Source organism: Linderina pennispora (assembly GCF_002104995.1).
Source record: "Linderina pennispora strain ATCC 12442 chromosome Unknown DL89scaffold_6, whole genome shotgun sequence".
NCBI lineage: Eukaryota > Fungi > Kickxellomycota > Kickxellomycetes > Kickxellales > Kickxellaceae > Linderina > Linderina pennispora.
In genome coordinates, this window is record NW_024468254.1 from 807,958 (window position 1) to 823,062 (window position 15,105).

The following is a 15,105-nucleotide window of genomic DNA, read 5'->3' on the forward strand; positions in this document are numbered from 1 at the left end:
TCATAGATCGGATGCCGCCTCAAACACCATTGGTATCCATGTCACTCCTAGGTGTAGAAATACTAGAGAATCTCCAAGAACTGCGCTTATAAAGACGAACGGCTCATTTGCTAGTCCATTGAATGGTATCAATACGACAGCCCGGCCTGCTTCCTCTCCATGTTCTCTGCTCATAAACTGAAACCCCCTCCTGTTAAGCAATGGCTGTTCTGAATACTGTCGCATTCTTACTTGACCAGGATCCGTCGCCTGGAACTCCTATTGAGCCTACCTCTTCGGAGATCAAGCAGGGGTTTGCTACTTCAGAAACGAGCCCAAACCCGCTGCCAAAGCTCTTCCAGCCATTGAAAATCCGCAGCACCACGTTCAAGAACCGCCTGTGGGTCAGCCCCATGTGCATGTATTCTGCAGAGGATGGGTTCATCAACGACTTCCATCTGGCGCGCTACGGCCAGTTTGCCATGCACGGCGCGGGTGCCGTTCTCATTGAAGCTACAGGAGTTCTGCCCGAGGGCCGCCTCACTCCCAAATGCCTCGGTGTCTGGAAGGACGAGCATATCACCGGCCTCAGGCGTATTGTCGACTACGAGCACTACTTTGGTGCTGCAGTAGGAATCCAGCTAGCGCACGCTGGCCGCAAGGCCAGCACCATTCCACTCAGCCAGTATGGCAAGCGTCCGAGTTTCCGCACCTCAGTCGACGAGGGTGGCTGGCCCGAGGACGTCTACGGTCCATCTGCACTTGCCTACGATGATAACCATTGGGAACCGAAAGAGATGACGCTTGGGCAGATCGAAACTGTCCAGCAGGCGTTCGCTGATGCTGCTGTGCGCGCTGACAAGGCCGGATTCGATTTTATCGAAATTCACAGTGCTCACGGCTGCCTGATCAGCTCCTTTAACTCGCCGCTGTCCAACCACCGCACCGACAAGTACGGTGGCTCGTTCGAGAACCGCACCCGGTTTGCAATTGAGACTGTCCAGCGCGTGCGCAAGGTGTGGCCTGCTGAGAAGCCCCTGTTTATACGGTTCTCCACCACTGAGTGGGTTGAGGGTGGCTGGACTACACAGGACAGCATTAAGCTAGCTGAGATCCTGTACCAGGAGGGCGTTGACCTTGTTGACTGCTCGTCAGCTGGCAATGATACGCGCCAAAAGATTCCTGTCGGTCGTGGATACCAGGTGCCTCTTGCGACTGAGGTCAAGAATGGTGCTCCTGGCGTTCTTGTCGGTGCTGTAGGTATCATCACTGACGGGGAGCAGGCCAACGACATCCTGGAGCAGGACAAGGCTGATGCTATTTTTGCAGGCCGCGAATTCCTCCGTGACCCGACATTTGCGCTGAAGGCTGCCCAGAGGCTGGGTGTGTTTGTCAAGTGGAACGATCAGTACGAGCGTGGACGCCCTAAAACTCGCTACTCATTTATTTAAACTCAGCATATCATTGAATACAATAGATAACATCAGTTCAGCCATATATTGGGGTACTAGGCTTACATATACTTGTTGTATTTCTGAGAAACGGCACAGAAAAATAGCCATATCAGCCTTTTTGGATTGCAACTGCACGGTGTTCTCAATACGCTTCATTCGATAGGTAATCTGCCATGCAGCAGGCTAGAATTCCAGCCAGCAGCCGCATACTTTGCACAGGCATTATTTTGTATAAGCGATCTCAAGGGACAACATTTATTGAGGCAGTATGGAAGTGCAGAGTGTCTGCCAAACAGCATGTGGTAAAAAGCTAGTACCCACATCCTACATCTGTGGCTGGTCCGCAAAGGTGTACTCGCCAGCACCAGGCTGGCCACCCAGAATCACAGGCAGCAGTCTCGGAACGCGTGCAAGTAGCCTGAGTACCATGCGCATGGCCCTGAGCATCACGCTGGCCGCATTGCGCGGCACCGGCATCAGCTGGATGCCGTACTGGCAGCTATCGCTGGCTGGAACAGCCGACGACCCAGCCTGCACAATCGAGTCGACGCTGCACACCGGCACATAGTACGCGTTGCCGTTCTGCACCACATTGTACGACAGGTGGGTGAACCTGCCCGTAGCCGGATCAAACACATGGGTGACAACCGTCGGCGTGTCAGTGCTCTCGCCCGAAATGTGCGAAAAGTCAAAGAACGAAGCCAGGCGGGCCACAGCAGACTGCATGGGCTCAGTTGCCTCGACGTTGGGAACCGGAATGTTGGGCTGGATGCCTGGCATCTCGAACTGCGGGGCAATGTTGGTGGCAGGTGGGGTTGGCAGGACATCCTGCATGCGGTGCACGGGACCCTGCTGCTGCTGGGCAAGAGCGGCTGAGGCAAGGAAGGCAATGGCAGTGAACTTCATGATGCAGTTGAGAATTGACAGAGTAGCAGAGAGAAGTATATTGAGAGAAAGGCAGGACTAGTGCTTGCTGATGCTGAGGCTCTCCATGGCTGTCTGGATTGCACTCCTTTTATATGCAGACACGAGACGCTCTTTATTGCCTTGTAAATGAGACTTCATAAGGACCCTCGATGTTTAAACCCTCAGCTTATATCAACAATTGTGTGTATGGTAAAACGTAGTACTCTGTCACTTGGGAAGGGATCCGTTGCGGGATCTAGTGTGGGGTGGTGTATTATCATCGCGCTGCTGACAAGGAGGCCCTTGTCGTTGATCTGGGCTCCCTATTTGATAACCAGTCAATGAAGGAAGTGGCAGCAGATCTGGCGACCCGATTGCTGGGCCAACCCCAGGACTTGACCGCAAGCCCACGACGCTTGGCAAACTCGACGAATGGGAAGCTTGTGAGCCACACTCATTCTTCCTTACTGACTGTTCTAGTGTAGTCGACGTAGATCTGGAGACTACGAACTGCGTGTCTAGCCTCTCAGGTGCCGGGTCCGGTGACAAAGAGATAGACAGCCGGAGGGGAGAGTGGCTCACAGTTTGATATAGTCGAGCGCTGTATTCCCGTTGTATCCACCTGCAGTTCAGGCTGATGTACACGGACAAGTGGAATAGGCGGGCCATCTTCGGCTTGGTGCAGAGTTGGATGAGGCATGGATATCGGGACTCTCAGCGACTGCTTGCGGCTCTGCAATCCCTGTAGGCTGCGATGCAGCTTCATGGCGGTCAGAAACTTGCGGCGACGCACAGATGAAATGATGACGTCCTCAACAAACTTTTGACGCAAAACCTCGTCGACCTGTTCGGCAAGATCGTTGTACCGAAGCGTCTCTTCGACCAGAAATGCTGTCGCAGGGTCAACCATTTTTTTGCGTGCCAGGAATACCAGCATCTGGGTGAAGCCCATGCCACGCTTCGGGTCATCTATCAGCAACGCCTCTTGGTAGATCCGGTTGAACTCACGCCGATTCAACATCATCTGGTAGGGGTCAGCATGTTGTAGGCAGTGCTCAAGCTCAGTGATGTTCAGGTCGTACTGTAGGGGCTCGTTGTCGTGGCCGGGATGTGTGTAGGCATCGAAATTGCCGTGTGTGTACCGCACGCGGTCGATCTCGACGTGCACAACCTTGTCTTTGCCATGTGGCGGCCGCTTCAGCGCCTTGACCAGATGCTTAAGTTTAAGCCGATCGCCATACATGCCAACATTGAACGGTGGCTTCAGCTTACTAAAGAAGGCAGCATATTTCTCGCGTGGAATATACCCGGTGCCCTCCGGATCGAACCGCCACCATGTAACGCGGAACTGGCGGATCTCTTGGCGGGTCAGGAGCTTGTATGACGATGAGGACTGGTAGCAGTACTGGAAGTTGTCTGTGACCACGCCAATAAACACATTGACAAAGATGTACATGGACACCAGGTTGTATGTGAAGAAGATCAGGTATGTCAGGCCCGTTTGCCCACAGTCCGTTTGCAGATAGCTGCCGTTATAAGACTGGACACAGTGCGGATACTGAACCTGCAGGTCGGTGATCAGGTAGTTCCAATTCTCGCCGTAACTGAATCGCAGCAGGGTCAGGAATGCCGGCAAGAACGACCAGAAATTTGCATGTGCTGATGTCTCCGGCCCAGCGCGCGTCAGCCCCCACAGCTCAACCGTCAAAAGAGTGAAGATTAAAGTCATAACCATCCAGACCCAGAACAGAATCAGGATCGGTCGGAAGCCGCCGATAATCATGCGTGTCAGCTCGTTGAGCGTGTCGGAAATCAACATGAGCTTGTAGAGCAGCATCACAGAGCCCAAAGATGCAGCGCCAAGGGTCGTGAACATGAACTCGAACAGTATGATAATGAGCCCACACAGAATCAGCAGCTGGTAGTTTGCATTGCGCAATGTTGCGCGCACGCCCATACCGACCATGTTGATGCCAAAGTCCAGCACAAACACAATGTACGACGCGTACCTGAAGCACTTTTGAACCTTGTCTATCTCAGCTGAGCGGTCGCGGTACACTGTCAGTAGAACGACGCAGTTTGCCAGCGCGGCAGCTGTGAGGGTGCGCGAATACCAGGTATTGGTCTTGATCGACGCCATAAAGCACCACCGGCGAAATCCCTTTTTCTGCAGTGTCCGAGGCAGTGTTGGCGGGTGAGTTCCGCGCAGTTGGATCTTCAGATCAAGCCAGCGTCGCTGTTCGGTAGTGAGAAACGCAGTGCCTGTGCGCTGCGTGTAGCTAGCGACGATTATGCCAATGAAGATGTAGAGGATGAATATCGTGGCAAAGAATATGTATGCAACCCACCAGAGCGAATTCCACCACGAGTGATTTGGGCGCGGCTGCAGGTCGATTCCGCGGATTGCCATGGTATTGCTCATAACGTCGGTCCAGCCCTCGTTCGAAATGGCTGTGAACAATATGCTGAGCGCACTGCCAAATGTGTCAAAATTGTAGTTGCGCGGGTTTTCCCAGATCCGCGGAATCAGAATTCCCAAGTCCGAGTCAAAATATTCGCCAATGCACCCAACGCGCCCGTCAACGCTGTCGTCGTTGCAGGCAAACAGCATGTCGTACCACATGTTGTGCGCCAGGATCGCGCATGGAATCAAGAGCAGCAGCATGATCCACAGAGCCACAATGATGCGTGCGGCACTGCCCACCAGCAGGTTGTTGAAGGCATCCCGCGCATCCTTGAATTTGCTGATCAGCCGGAGAGACCGCAGCGACCGCAGAAACCGAATAAACCGCGTCATATTGGATCCACCGACCAGTGTGTGTAGGCTGACGAAGAGCGACACAGACACGAGCAAGTCAATGATGTTCCATGGGGACTTCATACAGGCATGCGGTGCCAGCACAAACCCATGAGCAACTGCTTTGATGGCAATCTCAATCGTGCAGAATATGCCAAGCGCCATGGTTGTGAAGAAGAACCACGAGAACTGCCCCATCTGACCCGAGTCCATGATATGCTTGCGCCTAATGGGTGTGTCGATACACAGAACCATGATCGATAAAATGGTGACCGCGAAGCCGAGAGCCTCCCACGCATAGTGCGCCCAGCGCCAGTATTTAGGTGTCGTTCTGAAGCTTGCAGGACGGCGGTTTGCGCCATCCTTTTGCTGCCATAGCATCCGCGGCACAGTCGTTGCCCGGTGTGAGCGCTTGAGTGGTGGTGGGTAGCAGATCGGTCCATGCACGCCGGTCTTCTCGTTCTCACCTGCATCATCCTCTTTGTCTGCCTGGCTAGACAGTGTACCCGTCGTGTCAACCGCATCTGAGTTACTCCCAAAGGTAGTGCTGAACTTTGAAGCCTCACACAATGCTGTATCGTCACCAAACGCATCCTCGGAGAACCGAAAGCCAGTGTCCAGCATGTAGCATATTTGGCGGAACATGCTATCAGGCGCAAACAGAAACAGCGACTTGTTGTACGTCGGGTGTGCAGACTCGAATTCACGCCGGGCAGTCTCCCACCGCTCGGCGGCAGCCCGATCCGAATCACTCTCGCCACCATCCACGCTGCGCTGGTCCGGGGTGATCGGTGAGTGGGGGATATCGCTGACTTCTTGTGCGACAATGCGCTGCTCCGCCGACGATTTGCCAAACAAGATGCCCTGCATACCACCGACCTCCAACCTGTTGCCACTCTGTGAAATGCTGATCCGCGGCGACCGCAAGACTCCGGTAGAACTAACCCCGCTGCCAGATCTGCGTCCACCGCGCGACCGCAATTCGCTGGAACTGCTGCCGACATCGATCATGATCTCCGACGACACGCCCGTACCGCAGCCCTCATGGTCGACGCCCTTGCCTTTGTCGATGACTGGCTGCCGCACAGCATCATCGTTGTTATCGTCGCTGTCCTTGTCCTTGTCCTTCTGGTGCGACGCCGGCTTAGCCAGGGACTTTGAGACGTTGTGGGCATCCGCATACGCTGAGTTGGGCGTGATGTACAAGTACGGGTTCCAGCGACTGACGATGCTGCGCTTGTACCTGGCGGTTGTGCGGGTTAGCGAGTTGTGGAACTCTGCGAGCTGGCGAATGCGTTTCTCCTTCTCGCTGGTCTCAAAGTTGTCCATGATCAGGGCGATCATCATGTTCAGCAGAATGTAGTTTGTGAAGTAGTAGAAGGCGCACATGTAGATGGCCACGAGCCAATTCTCATTCTTGTCCTGCATCTGGCCAGTTGCCTCCCACAGCAGGTCAGTCCAGTCGGCGCCCGAAAACAGCTGATATGTGGATAGCAGTGCGTGTGGATATGTGTTGTACCGCATCTGGATAAAACTGCCGTCGTCGTCTTCTGCCGGCACATATCCACCGATCAGCTGCATTGAGATAGCGGCGCCCAGGCAAATTGTCAGGCCAATGGTCACCATGACGTTGAGCAGACCGGGTATCGACCCCTTGATCTTATGCATCAAGGCGCGTGTCTTTGGAAAGTTCTCAATCAGGCGGTACGTGCGTAGTGACGAAAACACGTACATGATGCGGTGGGCCTGTGAGTCCGAAAAGCGGCCAAACTCCATGATAATATCAGCTACGGCGATAATGGAGTCGACGATATTGAGCACTGGCCTGCCGTCAAGCATCAGCGTGTTGTAAATGTAGTTTATACCGGTCCGCGGCTTCGGGCAAATGCGCCATGCGCGCGCCATGCGTACGACAATTTCGACGCCAAACATGGCCGAGGCCACCTTTGAGATTGTCTGGTAGGATGCGACCGTGTGGTCCGACTTGTCGACACGCCAGACAACCTTGTAGTAAATGTCGACAATGACCAGAAAGCACCAGAAATCCTGGGTTCCCTGGAATCCCGTCCATTTGGCCACCGGCACCATCCACCTGTGCAGCGTAGCACGGAGCCGAATCCATCGTGCCCGCACGCGGTTCCGCCATCCACCTGCACGCTCAACTTCCTCGGGTGTCAGGCGTCTCCACGCAGGCACGGGCTCCTTCCCGAGCTTGCACTGCCCCAGGATTGGCTGCAGCAGCCTCTTGACACCTGCCACAGGGTTTGGCCCCTCAATGATACGCACGCGGTCGGCCTCTTCACGGATCTTTGCAAATGCCTCGTTGGTGACAGCGACGAACAGGTTGATGAGCCACAGCTGGATGATCATGACGCACGAGACAAAGTAGACGGATGAAACATACGAGATCGAGTCCATGACAATGTACATAATGTCTGCCCAGCCCTGCGCTGATGCGACAATAAATACCTGCACGGCAGAGGCAAAAATATTGTCGTAGTTCATCAGACTGTTCGACGGGTTGCCAACGGTCATGCAAATCTGGCCCTGTGGACACGCATATGCGCGCGGCGACTGATTCACTGTCGGAGTACCGGAACCGACCAAATACGGCTGGCGTCGGCCATTCTCCATGTAGCTGCAGCAGTAGCGCTCCGGCACGGCCGACTCCAGCGTGGCTGCTGAGATGCACCGGCGGGAGAATGCGCCGCGGAAGATTGTCACGCCCAAGCATGCGAACAGCAGGAAGAAAAAGCCCATATAGAGCGACACTTTGCCGAGCATTGGCGCACTACGCTTGAGCGAACCGATGACAGAGTACGACCCAGGCGTCAGGCTCATGAAGCGCACGAAGCGGATCGCAGCCAGGGCGTCAAGAAGCGTGATCACTTCTTTGTGTCTGTGCGTGGACGAGATTGCTGCAGCAACCCAGAAGGCAACCAGCGAGACCAGGTCGAGCCGGTTGTACGTGTGCCGGAGAAATGGCCGCATTGGCCCTGATACATGCGCATTGCCTTTATACTCGTACTGGCATGGTGTCTCGCGCAACACCCCAGTAGACCCGTATAGAGATTCGTTGCTGGTGATTGACTGGCGACGCGACAGGTGGTTGCTGCCGGAGCTATACCCGTCATATGGACTCGCATTCCCATCGCTGACACTGGGGCTGCGATCACGATGGCGCCGAAGCCGCCTATGGCCGTTCTGCGCCGGCTCCTCGTCAGACCACTCAGGTGACCCGGGCGGAGTCGACGGATTTGGCGATTCGCGACGAATGCGCGTGTTGGGGGTGCGATGCACGGCAATGTCATGGATGATGCCAGAGATTGTCGATACTGTATACGATGACCGGGATGTCGACGAAGGAATGACACTAGGCGACAGGCGGGTTCCCTGAGTGGTGGCCGCGTCGCCAGCGGTTTGCTGTCGATCTCCCAAGGCAGCGTCGGCCTGATTGGGGCTTTCGGGGACCTGCAGCCTAGGCGGCTTCTGTGGCACCATTGGGGCACTGGGTCTGCTGCTGTGCTGCGATTGCCTGCGCCTATGTCTGCGCCGCCGCCTCCCACAGGGCCGGCCTTGCTGCTCAGTCTTGTCCTTTGGCTTCCAGAGCCACCTGACCGCTGGTATCTTGCCCACGATGTTAACGTAGAAATCAGTCGGTGTGAGCTGTTGGTCAAACAAGAAGCCCGTGACGATGATACGTGCCATCATCTCCATGGTGAACACAAAAAACAGGGTGCTGCGAATAGCCCTTGGCCACGAATCGACCAGGCCGTGGGGCTCGGGGCTGTCGAGGTTCTCGGACGCGCACACGCAAAAATACGCCAGCAGCAAGGCCGTCATTAGACAGCTGGTGAGGCGGTGCGAGAACAAGCGTGCCAGCCAGACACGTACCAGGTTCGTCGGCGAGAATATGCCCATGGAGTGTCCGCGCAGACCCAAGTCCTGTGAACTGCCTGGCTTGCATTCCAGGGAATACTGCGCGAGCTGTGCCATGCCTTCTGGAGCCCAGCGCGCCGAGTCTGCGTCCGAGTCCAACCCGTGTTCGCTTGGCACTGCCGGGGTATTTGGCGCCAGTAGCCCAGTGGGCCCTGCACCCTCGCCCAGCGCGCGCTTCCGGGTGCCTGGCTGTGCCGCTGCCTCTGGCACCAGCAGCAAATTTGCTCTAGTCTCCCGCCCGTTTTCCTCCTGCACACTCAGGCTGCGGTCTCTTGACCCGACACTGCTTGCCCGGCTGCTCGGCCGACTGCTGCCAGGTGACAAGCTCGGCACAGGCAGCGACTGCCGCCTTGCCTCTGCAATCTGGCTAATCATGCCGGTAGCGTACTGGTCAACGAACATCTTCGATATCCTCCGTTGACTGACTACTTGGCTCCATCCGTCGCCCCCATGCTCGTCATGCACGATCCGGGGGATTCCACTAACATTGGGTCGCGCAATTGACGAGCCACACCGCGAGATGGACCGGCGGAAGGCGGTTCCAGCGTCATTTAGCTGACCGAAAATACCAAACGCCGGCGAGTCAATGAACTGGACAGTTGGCGGCATTGATATCCGCAAGCAGGCGTGGACCAGGGCGTCCAGCAGCGACCTGAAGAAGCCATACATGGCCGAGAGTAGTAGGTGCAGTGTCGTGGGCACGGGCCCTGCCAGGTCGCCGGAACGATCGAAATCGGCGGTCATCAGGGCTCTGTTTGTAATCCGGATATTATTGGTAAAGGAGTGATTGTGTGTAAGATAGATGCAGCAACAGGGGTACAAATAAACAATAGAGCAACTGAAAAATGGATGGGCTTCGGGTAGCAGGCACCCGTAACTTACGACGCCAAGATGTGTAGGGCATGCCACGGAGAGTGGATTATGTGATCCCACAAATGCAGAACAAATCCCCAGCAAAGCGGCCCAAAGCGGGCAGAATGCCGTCTAGGCGCGACAGTTTCAAACAGTGTTACCAGCGGGGAAAAGGCTGCGTTTCTGTTACACGAGGCAGGAGTGAAGATTAGTTTGCGGTTGATCCGTGAAAGCTGAGATGCTGCTTTGCTCAAAGGTCGGGAAGCCGGCAATGGTATGTTGTTGATGTTGAGTTGTTGACGCTGGCCCTTGTAGCAGCAGGGCCGCCGAAATATGGGGAAACGTGCTACTGCTATATAGGTAACTGCCTAATTTCACATAGCATACTAGAAGGAGGGGTTTCCTGTTTATCGGATGTTGGCAAATATCGGCCCTACAGCTGATTATTTGTCGGAGTGCGCACCAGCCCCTGCTGCCTGCCCACCCCCGCATAGCCAGGCAGGTGTGGAGGTCATGCACCTTTTCTGATTTGTAGCGTGGAGCGCGCCCTGGCCATCCCTTTCCGAGACTCTCTCCAGAGCCTGGCCCGGCCAGCGCCCCCATGCTGCTGGAAACAGTGCACAGCACCAAACTTTCAGATAGAGGATAATAATGAAAAATTGAAATATTTTGGAGAAGCTAAAAGAAGTGAAAATACAGTGAAGAAAAAAAAAAAAGACACCAAGCAACAGAAATAATTTTGTTTAGCCTCCGAAATGCGCACGATATGGCCGGGTCCTCTTCCTCGCCATGGGCAAGGGACAAAGAGAGCCCGCGCCCAAGAGCCAGACCCCCCTTCGGGTTAGAGGAAACGGAACGAGATTTTGTACAGAGATGGATATCTTTTTTTGGGGTGCTGCCAGTGCGGGCGAGGAAGCACAGCCCGCGGATGGCTTAGCACGAGGCAGTCGCAGCGGGTGCCCGAACCTGCTGTTGCGGCTGGCGCGGCTGCTGTGGGGCAGCAGCACGAGGGGCCGGAGCCACCGATTTGGCGGCCATTGCCGGGGCGCGCGGCGGCAGCGCAGAGTTCAGCGGGCGGGCCATGGGCCGGGGACCGGCAGGCGTGGCCATGGGCCGGCGCTGCGGCAGCTGCTGCTGCTGGGGGGTGCGGAAGACCGGTGCGGGCCGCGAGCCGTTCTGGGGCATGGCAGGGCCACGCACGGTGCTGGGGACTGGTCTCTGGGGCGCAGGCGGGTGGTGGGCCGGGACACCCACAGGCTTGGCAGGGGGCAGACGGGCGGCAGGGGCAGGAGCAGCATTGCTGTGGTTGGATGCGGCAGCAGCAGCAGCGGCAGCAGCAGCAGCGACAGCGGCAGCAACCTCAGCGGGCGTGGCATTGGGGGGCAGGTCCCGGATTGACGGAATCATGGCGCAGTGGGCGTGCTGGACATGGTACTTGAGCCCGTTGAGGTTCTTGTACGCCTTGTAGCAATCGGGCACACGGCACTTGTAGGGCTTTGACACGCCAAGCGCCTCCTCGCCCATGCTGCAGTGGCCGTGCAGATTGTGGTACTTGAGCCCGTTGGGGTTCTTGTAGGCCTTGTCGCAGCCCGATACCGGACACCGGTAGGGCTTGTCGTCGCGCGGCAGCAGACCGTGGGCCTTGGCAGCAGCAGCAGCAGCAACGGCGCCAGCCATCGCGGCGGTGACGCTGGGCGGCAGGTGGACCTCGTCGTCAGAGTCGTCACAGGCAACAGCAGCGACCGCAGCACTGGCGGCCTGGGCCAGCGTGGTGCTTGCAGCAACCGCAGCAGCAGCGGCATTGTTTGCGTGCTTGGCATTGTCGCTGTCGTCCTGGCCAGCAGCGGCAGCAGCTACCGAGGACAGGAACAGAGGATCGGTGGCAGACGCCAGGGCTGCAATAATGTCGTCGTCGTACAAGCCCAGGGCTGTGCTTGCAAACGACAGGTCCACAGACGTCGTGACGGGCTTTGCTCCGCCCAGCGTGGCCTGCTTCTTCATGGCCCCTGCGGCTGTGCACTCGCTATCAGCGATCGCACCGCGTTTCCGTCCGCCAGCCAGGGCGGCATCGATGGAGGGGTACGACAGCGAGGTCTCTTGCGGCGAGCTGATGGCCGACGACGAGGCGGTGTGGGAAGGCGACAGCGGCGGCGTGTTGCGGGCCGACGAGGCTGTGCTGTGGGAGGCACCGGTGGTGACCTTGGGGGAGATCGAGGAGATGTCGCCGGGGGCTGCCACAGGGCTCAGGGCCGGCGAGCACACGGCTGTGTTTGTAGCTGTGGTCGCAGCATTGAGAATCAGCTGCTGCTCCAGGGTCAGCCCGAAACCTGACAAATCAGTGGCCGCTGGCGCATCAACCAAGCAGTCAGCCGACGCCCACTCGTCGTCAAAGAAGCAGTCATCTGCAAGATCGGCCTGAGCCTCGTCGTCCTCAAACCGCACATGACACTCCTCGTAGTGCTGGAGGAGGTCGTGCAGGTCGTTGAGCACAAGGCCGCAGCAGCTGAAGTCACGGCAGAAGCTGGCCTCAAGGTCGCGAGGATAGTAAAAGTCCTCGTCGACCATGGGTGGCTGCTGCTGTGGCTGCTGTGAGATGTGAGATGTGGAGGGGACGCCGATTGCGGGAAGCTCAAGAAGCCTATTTTGTTTTACCATCATAGTAATAGAGGAGAAAAGGAGGATATTAGAAACAGATGGGTTGGTTGGTAATAGGGAGACAGCCGGGGGAGGAAAGGTGAGAGAAAATCCAAGTGGGAATAAATATAGCCAGGTAGAAACCGGGAGGGGGGAAACGAAGGTGGAGAATATAAAAGAGCGCACACGCAGGAGAGGAGGACTGGGATGTATGAAGCTGCAGAATCAGCAGGAGAAGGCGGCCCGTCGCCCACACCAAGCCTTTTAAGGAGCAGTGGCAGGCAGGCAAATCGGCCAAAAAGTGCTCTGGCTAAAGAGTGCAAATCCCCCTATGGGCCATTTTTTCTATTTCGTTCCCCAAAAACAAACCAGCGAGTCGCATCCCAAAGAGCAGAAGAGGGGGACACACCCAGCGGGCGGCGAGCCAGTAAATCAATAGGAAAGCCCAGACGGCGGTATATTCCAGCTGCTACGTCGCACAGCTTTTTTGTAGCTGATTGACATAAGGGCTGAAGTGAGACGACAGCACAAAGAGTTAAGATCGCGGGCCTTCGTGTGCGACCATGACGACGAGCATAGGCCCTTGTATGATCCCAAGCGCGCGCCAGACAAAACAAGCAAGGCAGACACGATTATTCCACGACGGGGGCTGAGGAGCCAGTAAAACCAGACAGCGACAATGTCGCTGATGTGAAACCGGCGATGGGGCTTTCATCAGAGATGGGCCTGGCTCTAGCAAGAATGTTGGAACAGGGAGGGCTGGTATACATACTCTAGGCGGGAAGCGCCGGCAGACGCCGTAGACGGCGAAAATGTGAAGGGCGATGTGGTGGTGTGCTGTGACATTCGCAAGGACATGTTGTGACTAGAGCCGTTTTATGTCTATCAACAGGTTCAAAGGCGGAAGAGATTAAGATAAGATACAAGGACGAAAGTGGACGTGCTCAAAGAGAAAAGGTGCTCAAAGAGAAGAGGCGATTAGGAGTATGCGCAGAAAAGGAGTTATAAAAAAGGTCAACACACAAAAACGAGCGGCGAGGGGGAGAAGGTGGAAAAAGTAAGAGAAGTAGAATGAACGATGTCGGAAGGGGCTGGATACGCGCTAGCCATGGGCTTTATATTTTCTAGCGTTCCTGCTAGGCGACATTATCTAGGCCTCAGCGAGAAATCGTGGTGGGCGGGTGGGCCAAAACCTGGCTGCCTCCACACGCCCGCTCGCCGCCAGAAAACAAAAACCAGAACAAGGGCCGACCTTGCCCGCGCAGAGGGGGGGTTGCAACACTGGCAGTAACACCCCCCTGCGTGTTTCTTACTGGCCTCTGGGGGGTGGGTTGGCGACCCGGCGAGGTACTCTACTGTGGCTTTTCTTTTTGGCTGCTGAAGCTCTGTCGTCTCTGTTCCTGCCAAGGTGCTGCTGAGTGGTCGGGGCCGTATCGCATGGCAGGCCGCTGTGCCGTGAGCAAGCCAGCGCCGGCCAGACGCACAGCAAGCGAGACTCGAGAAACGGCCCACTGGTGAGCCAAGAGTGGTGCCATCACAGGCCACCCAGCAGAATCTGCGTATGCGGGGACAGCGGCGAGGAGCACATGCCAGCTATGCGACAAGGTGAAGAAGCCGTGCATGGGACACAGGCCCAGTGCTGCATTGCGTGCGCGTATGCGGGGGAGGGGCGACACCGGGATGGAGAGCCAGCAATAAGCAGCCAAGACTGAATGCTGCCTAGGCTAGCTCTGGTACCGCACCAGGAGCATTTGGGCAGGCGGGGTGCTGCGCATCAGCAGGGGAGGCGCTGGCCAAGGCTGTTCGCAATTGCAGCCTGTAGCTGCCGAACCAGCTTGTGCTGGCAGATTGTTCGGCTGTGGGCACTTTGCGTCGGGGGGAATATGGCCCTCGATGCGCTGCATGTGCGCCCCGTCCCCTCCACGCGTCCTCTCTCCCATGCCCGCACAGGTCCTCCAGCCAGCGCTCGCCGAATCGGCGCCCTTCCCCATGTTCTCCACACAGCCCTATTTCACCCAGGCCCACCTCTCCACACGCTGAAATGTTCACACTAGAAGGGATCCTCAAGACCCGGTATGCCAGGCCCCCAACACAATCCCGGCAATTGAGACGATCCAAACAAGCTTCGGGGCTTAACTCCACCTTCGCACAGGGGCTAATATCACAAGCCGATTAGCGTCTTTTTCTAGCGCCCACCGCTGGGACGGCGGCGATGGTGACGGCGATGGCGGGGCGTGTGGGATGAGCAGCGATGTGCGCGTCTCCTCGACGGGATGTGCTTTTAATTTCTGAATTCAACCGTCCAATGCCATCACTCGCCCCTCCCCCAACGCTACATGTCGTACGAGCACCTGCTCCATATGTCCCGTTCTTGTAATGTATGCATAGCCTAATCCACCATTCCCGCTTTTGGACAGGGTAGTCAGCCATCCAGCCAGCCCGCCCGCGAGGTCGCCCGCGTCGCTGCTTGTCCTCGTTTATGCACGCCAGGCAGAGAATGCATATATTGCACTGTGAAGATCCGCTAGCAAGCGCCAAATTGCT

General features: G+C 56.6%; 5 protein-coding genes across 5 annotated transcripts; 2 read left to right on the forward strand and 3 right to left on the reverse strand.

Moving 5' to 3' along the window:
- Positions 1-200: 200 nt before the first annotated feature.
- Positions 201-1,430, forward strand: DL89DRAFT_316360 (FAD/FMN-binding oxidoreductase; the record flags this gene model as incomplete). The annotated part of the gene is made up of 1 exon (XM_040891065.1): positions 201-1,430. The coding sequence occupies one exon, from the start codon at positions 201-203 to the stop codon at positions 1,428-1,430; it is 1,230 nt and encodes a 409-aa protein (XP_040743851.1).
- A 327-nt stretch (positions 1,431-1,757) lies between these two features.
- Positions 1,758-2,632, reverse strand: DL89DRAFT_316362 (uncharacterized protein; the record flags this gene model as incomplete). Its single annotated transcript, XM_040891066.1, has 1 exon — positions 1,758-2,632. Exon 1 carries the CDS (start codon positions 2,337-2,339, stop codon positions 1,758-1,760), a length of 582 nt encoding a protein of 193 aa, XP_040743852.1. The 5' UTR covers positions 2,340-2,632.
- On the reverse strand, positions 2,456-9,072 carry DL89DRAFT_235123 (uncharacterized protein). Its single transcript, XM_040884955.1, has 9 exons — positions 8,608-9,072; positions 7,423-8,157; positions 7,270-7,353; positions 7,002-7,191; positions 6,380-6,956; positions 5,950-6,244; positions 5,726-5,862; positions 3,550-5,473; positions 2,456-3,495 (listed from the first exon to the last, which is right to left on the reverse strand). The coding sequence occupies exons 1-9, from the start codon at positions 9,055-9,057 to the stop codon at positions 2,866-2,868; spliced, it is 5,022 nt and encodes a 1,673-aa protein (XP_040743853.1). The 5' UTR covers positions 9,058-9,072; the 3' UTR covers positions 2,456-2,865.
- Positions 9,073-10,860: 1,788 nt separating this feature from the next.
- Positions 10,861-12,585, reverse strand: DL89DRAFT_257482 (zinc-coordinating transcription factor SFP1; the record flags this gene model as incomplete). Its single annotated transcript, XM_040885533.1, has 1 exon — positions 10,861-12,585. One exon carries the CDS (start codon positions 12,583-12,585, stop codon positions 10,861-10,863), a length of 1,725 nt encoding a protein of 574 aa, XP_040743854.1.
- Positions 12,586-14,062: 1,477 nt separating this feature from the next.
- DL89DRAFT_153959 (uncharacterized protein) lies at positions 14,063-14,674 on the forward strand. The gene has a single exon (XM_040883589.1). The coding sequence runs from the start codon at positions 14,274-14,276 to the stop codon at positions 14,613-14,615; it is 342 nt and encodes a 113-aa protein (XP_040743855.1). The 5' UTR covers positions 14,063-14,273; the 3' UTR covers positions 14,616-14,674.
- The last annotated feature ends 431 nt before the right edge of the window (positions 14,675-15,105 follow it).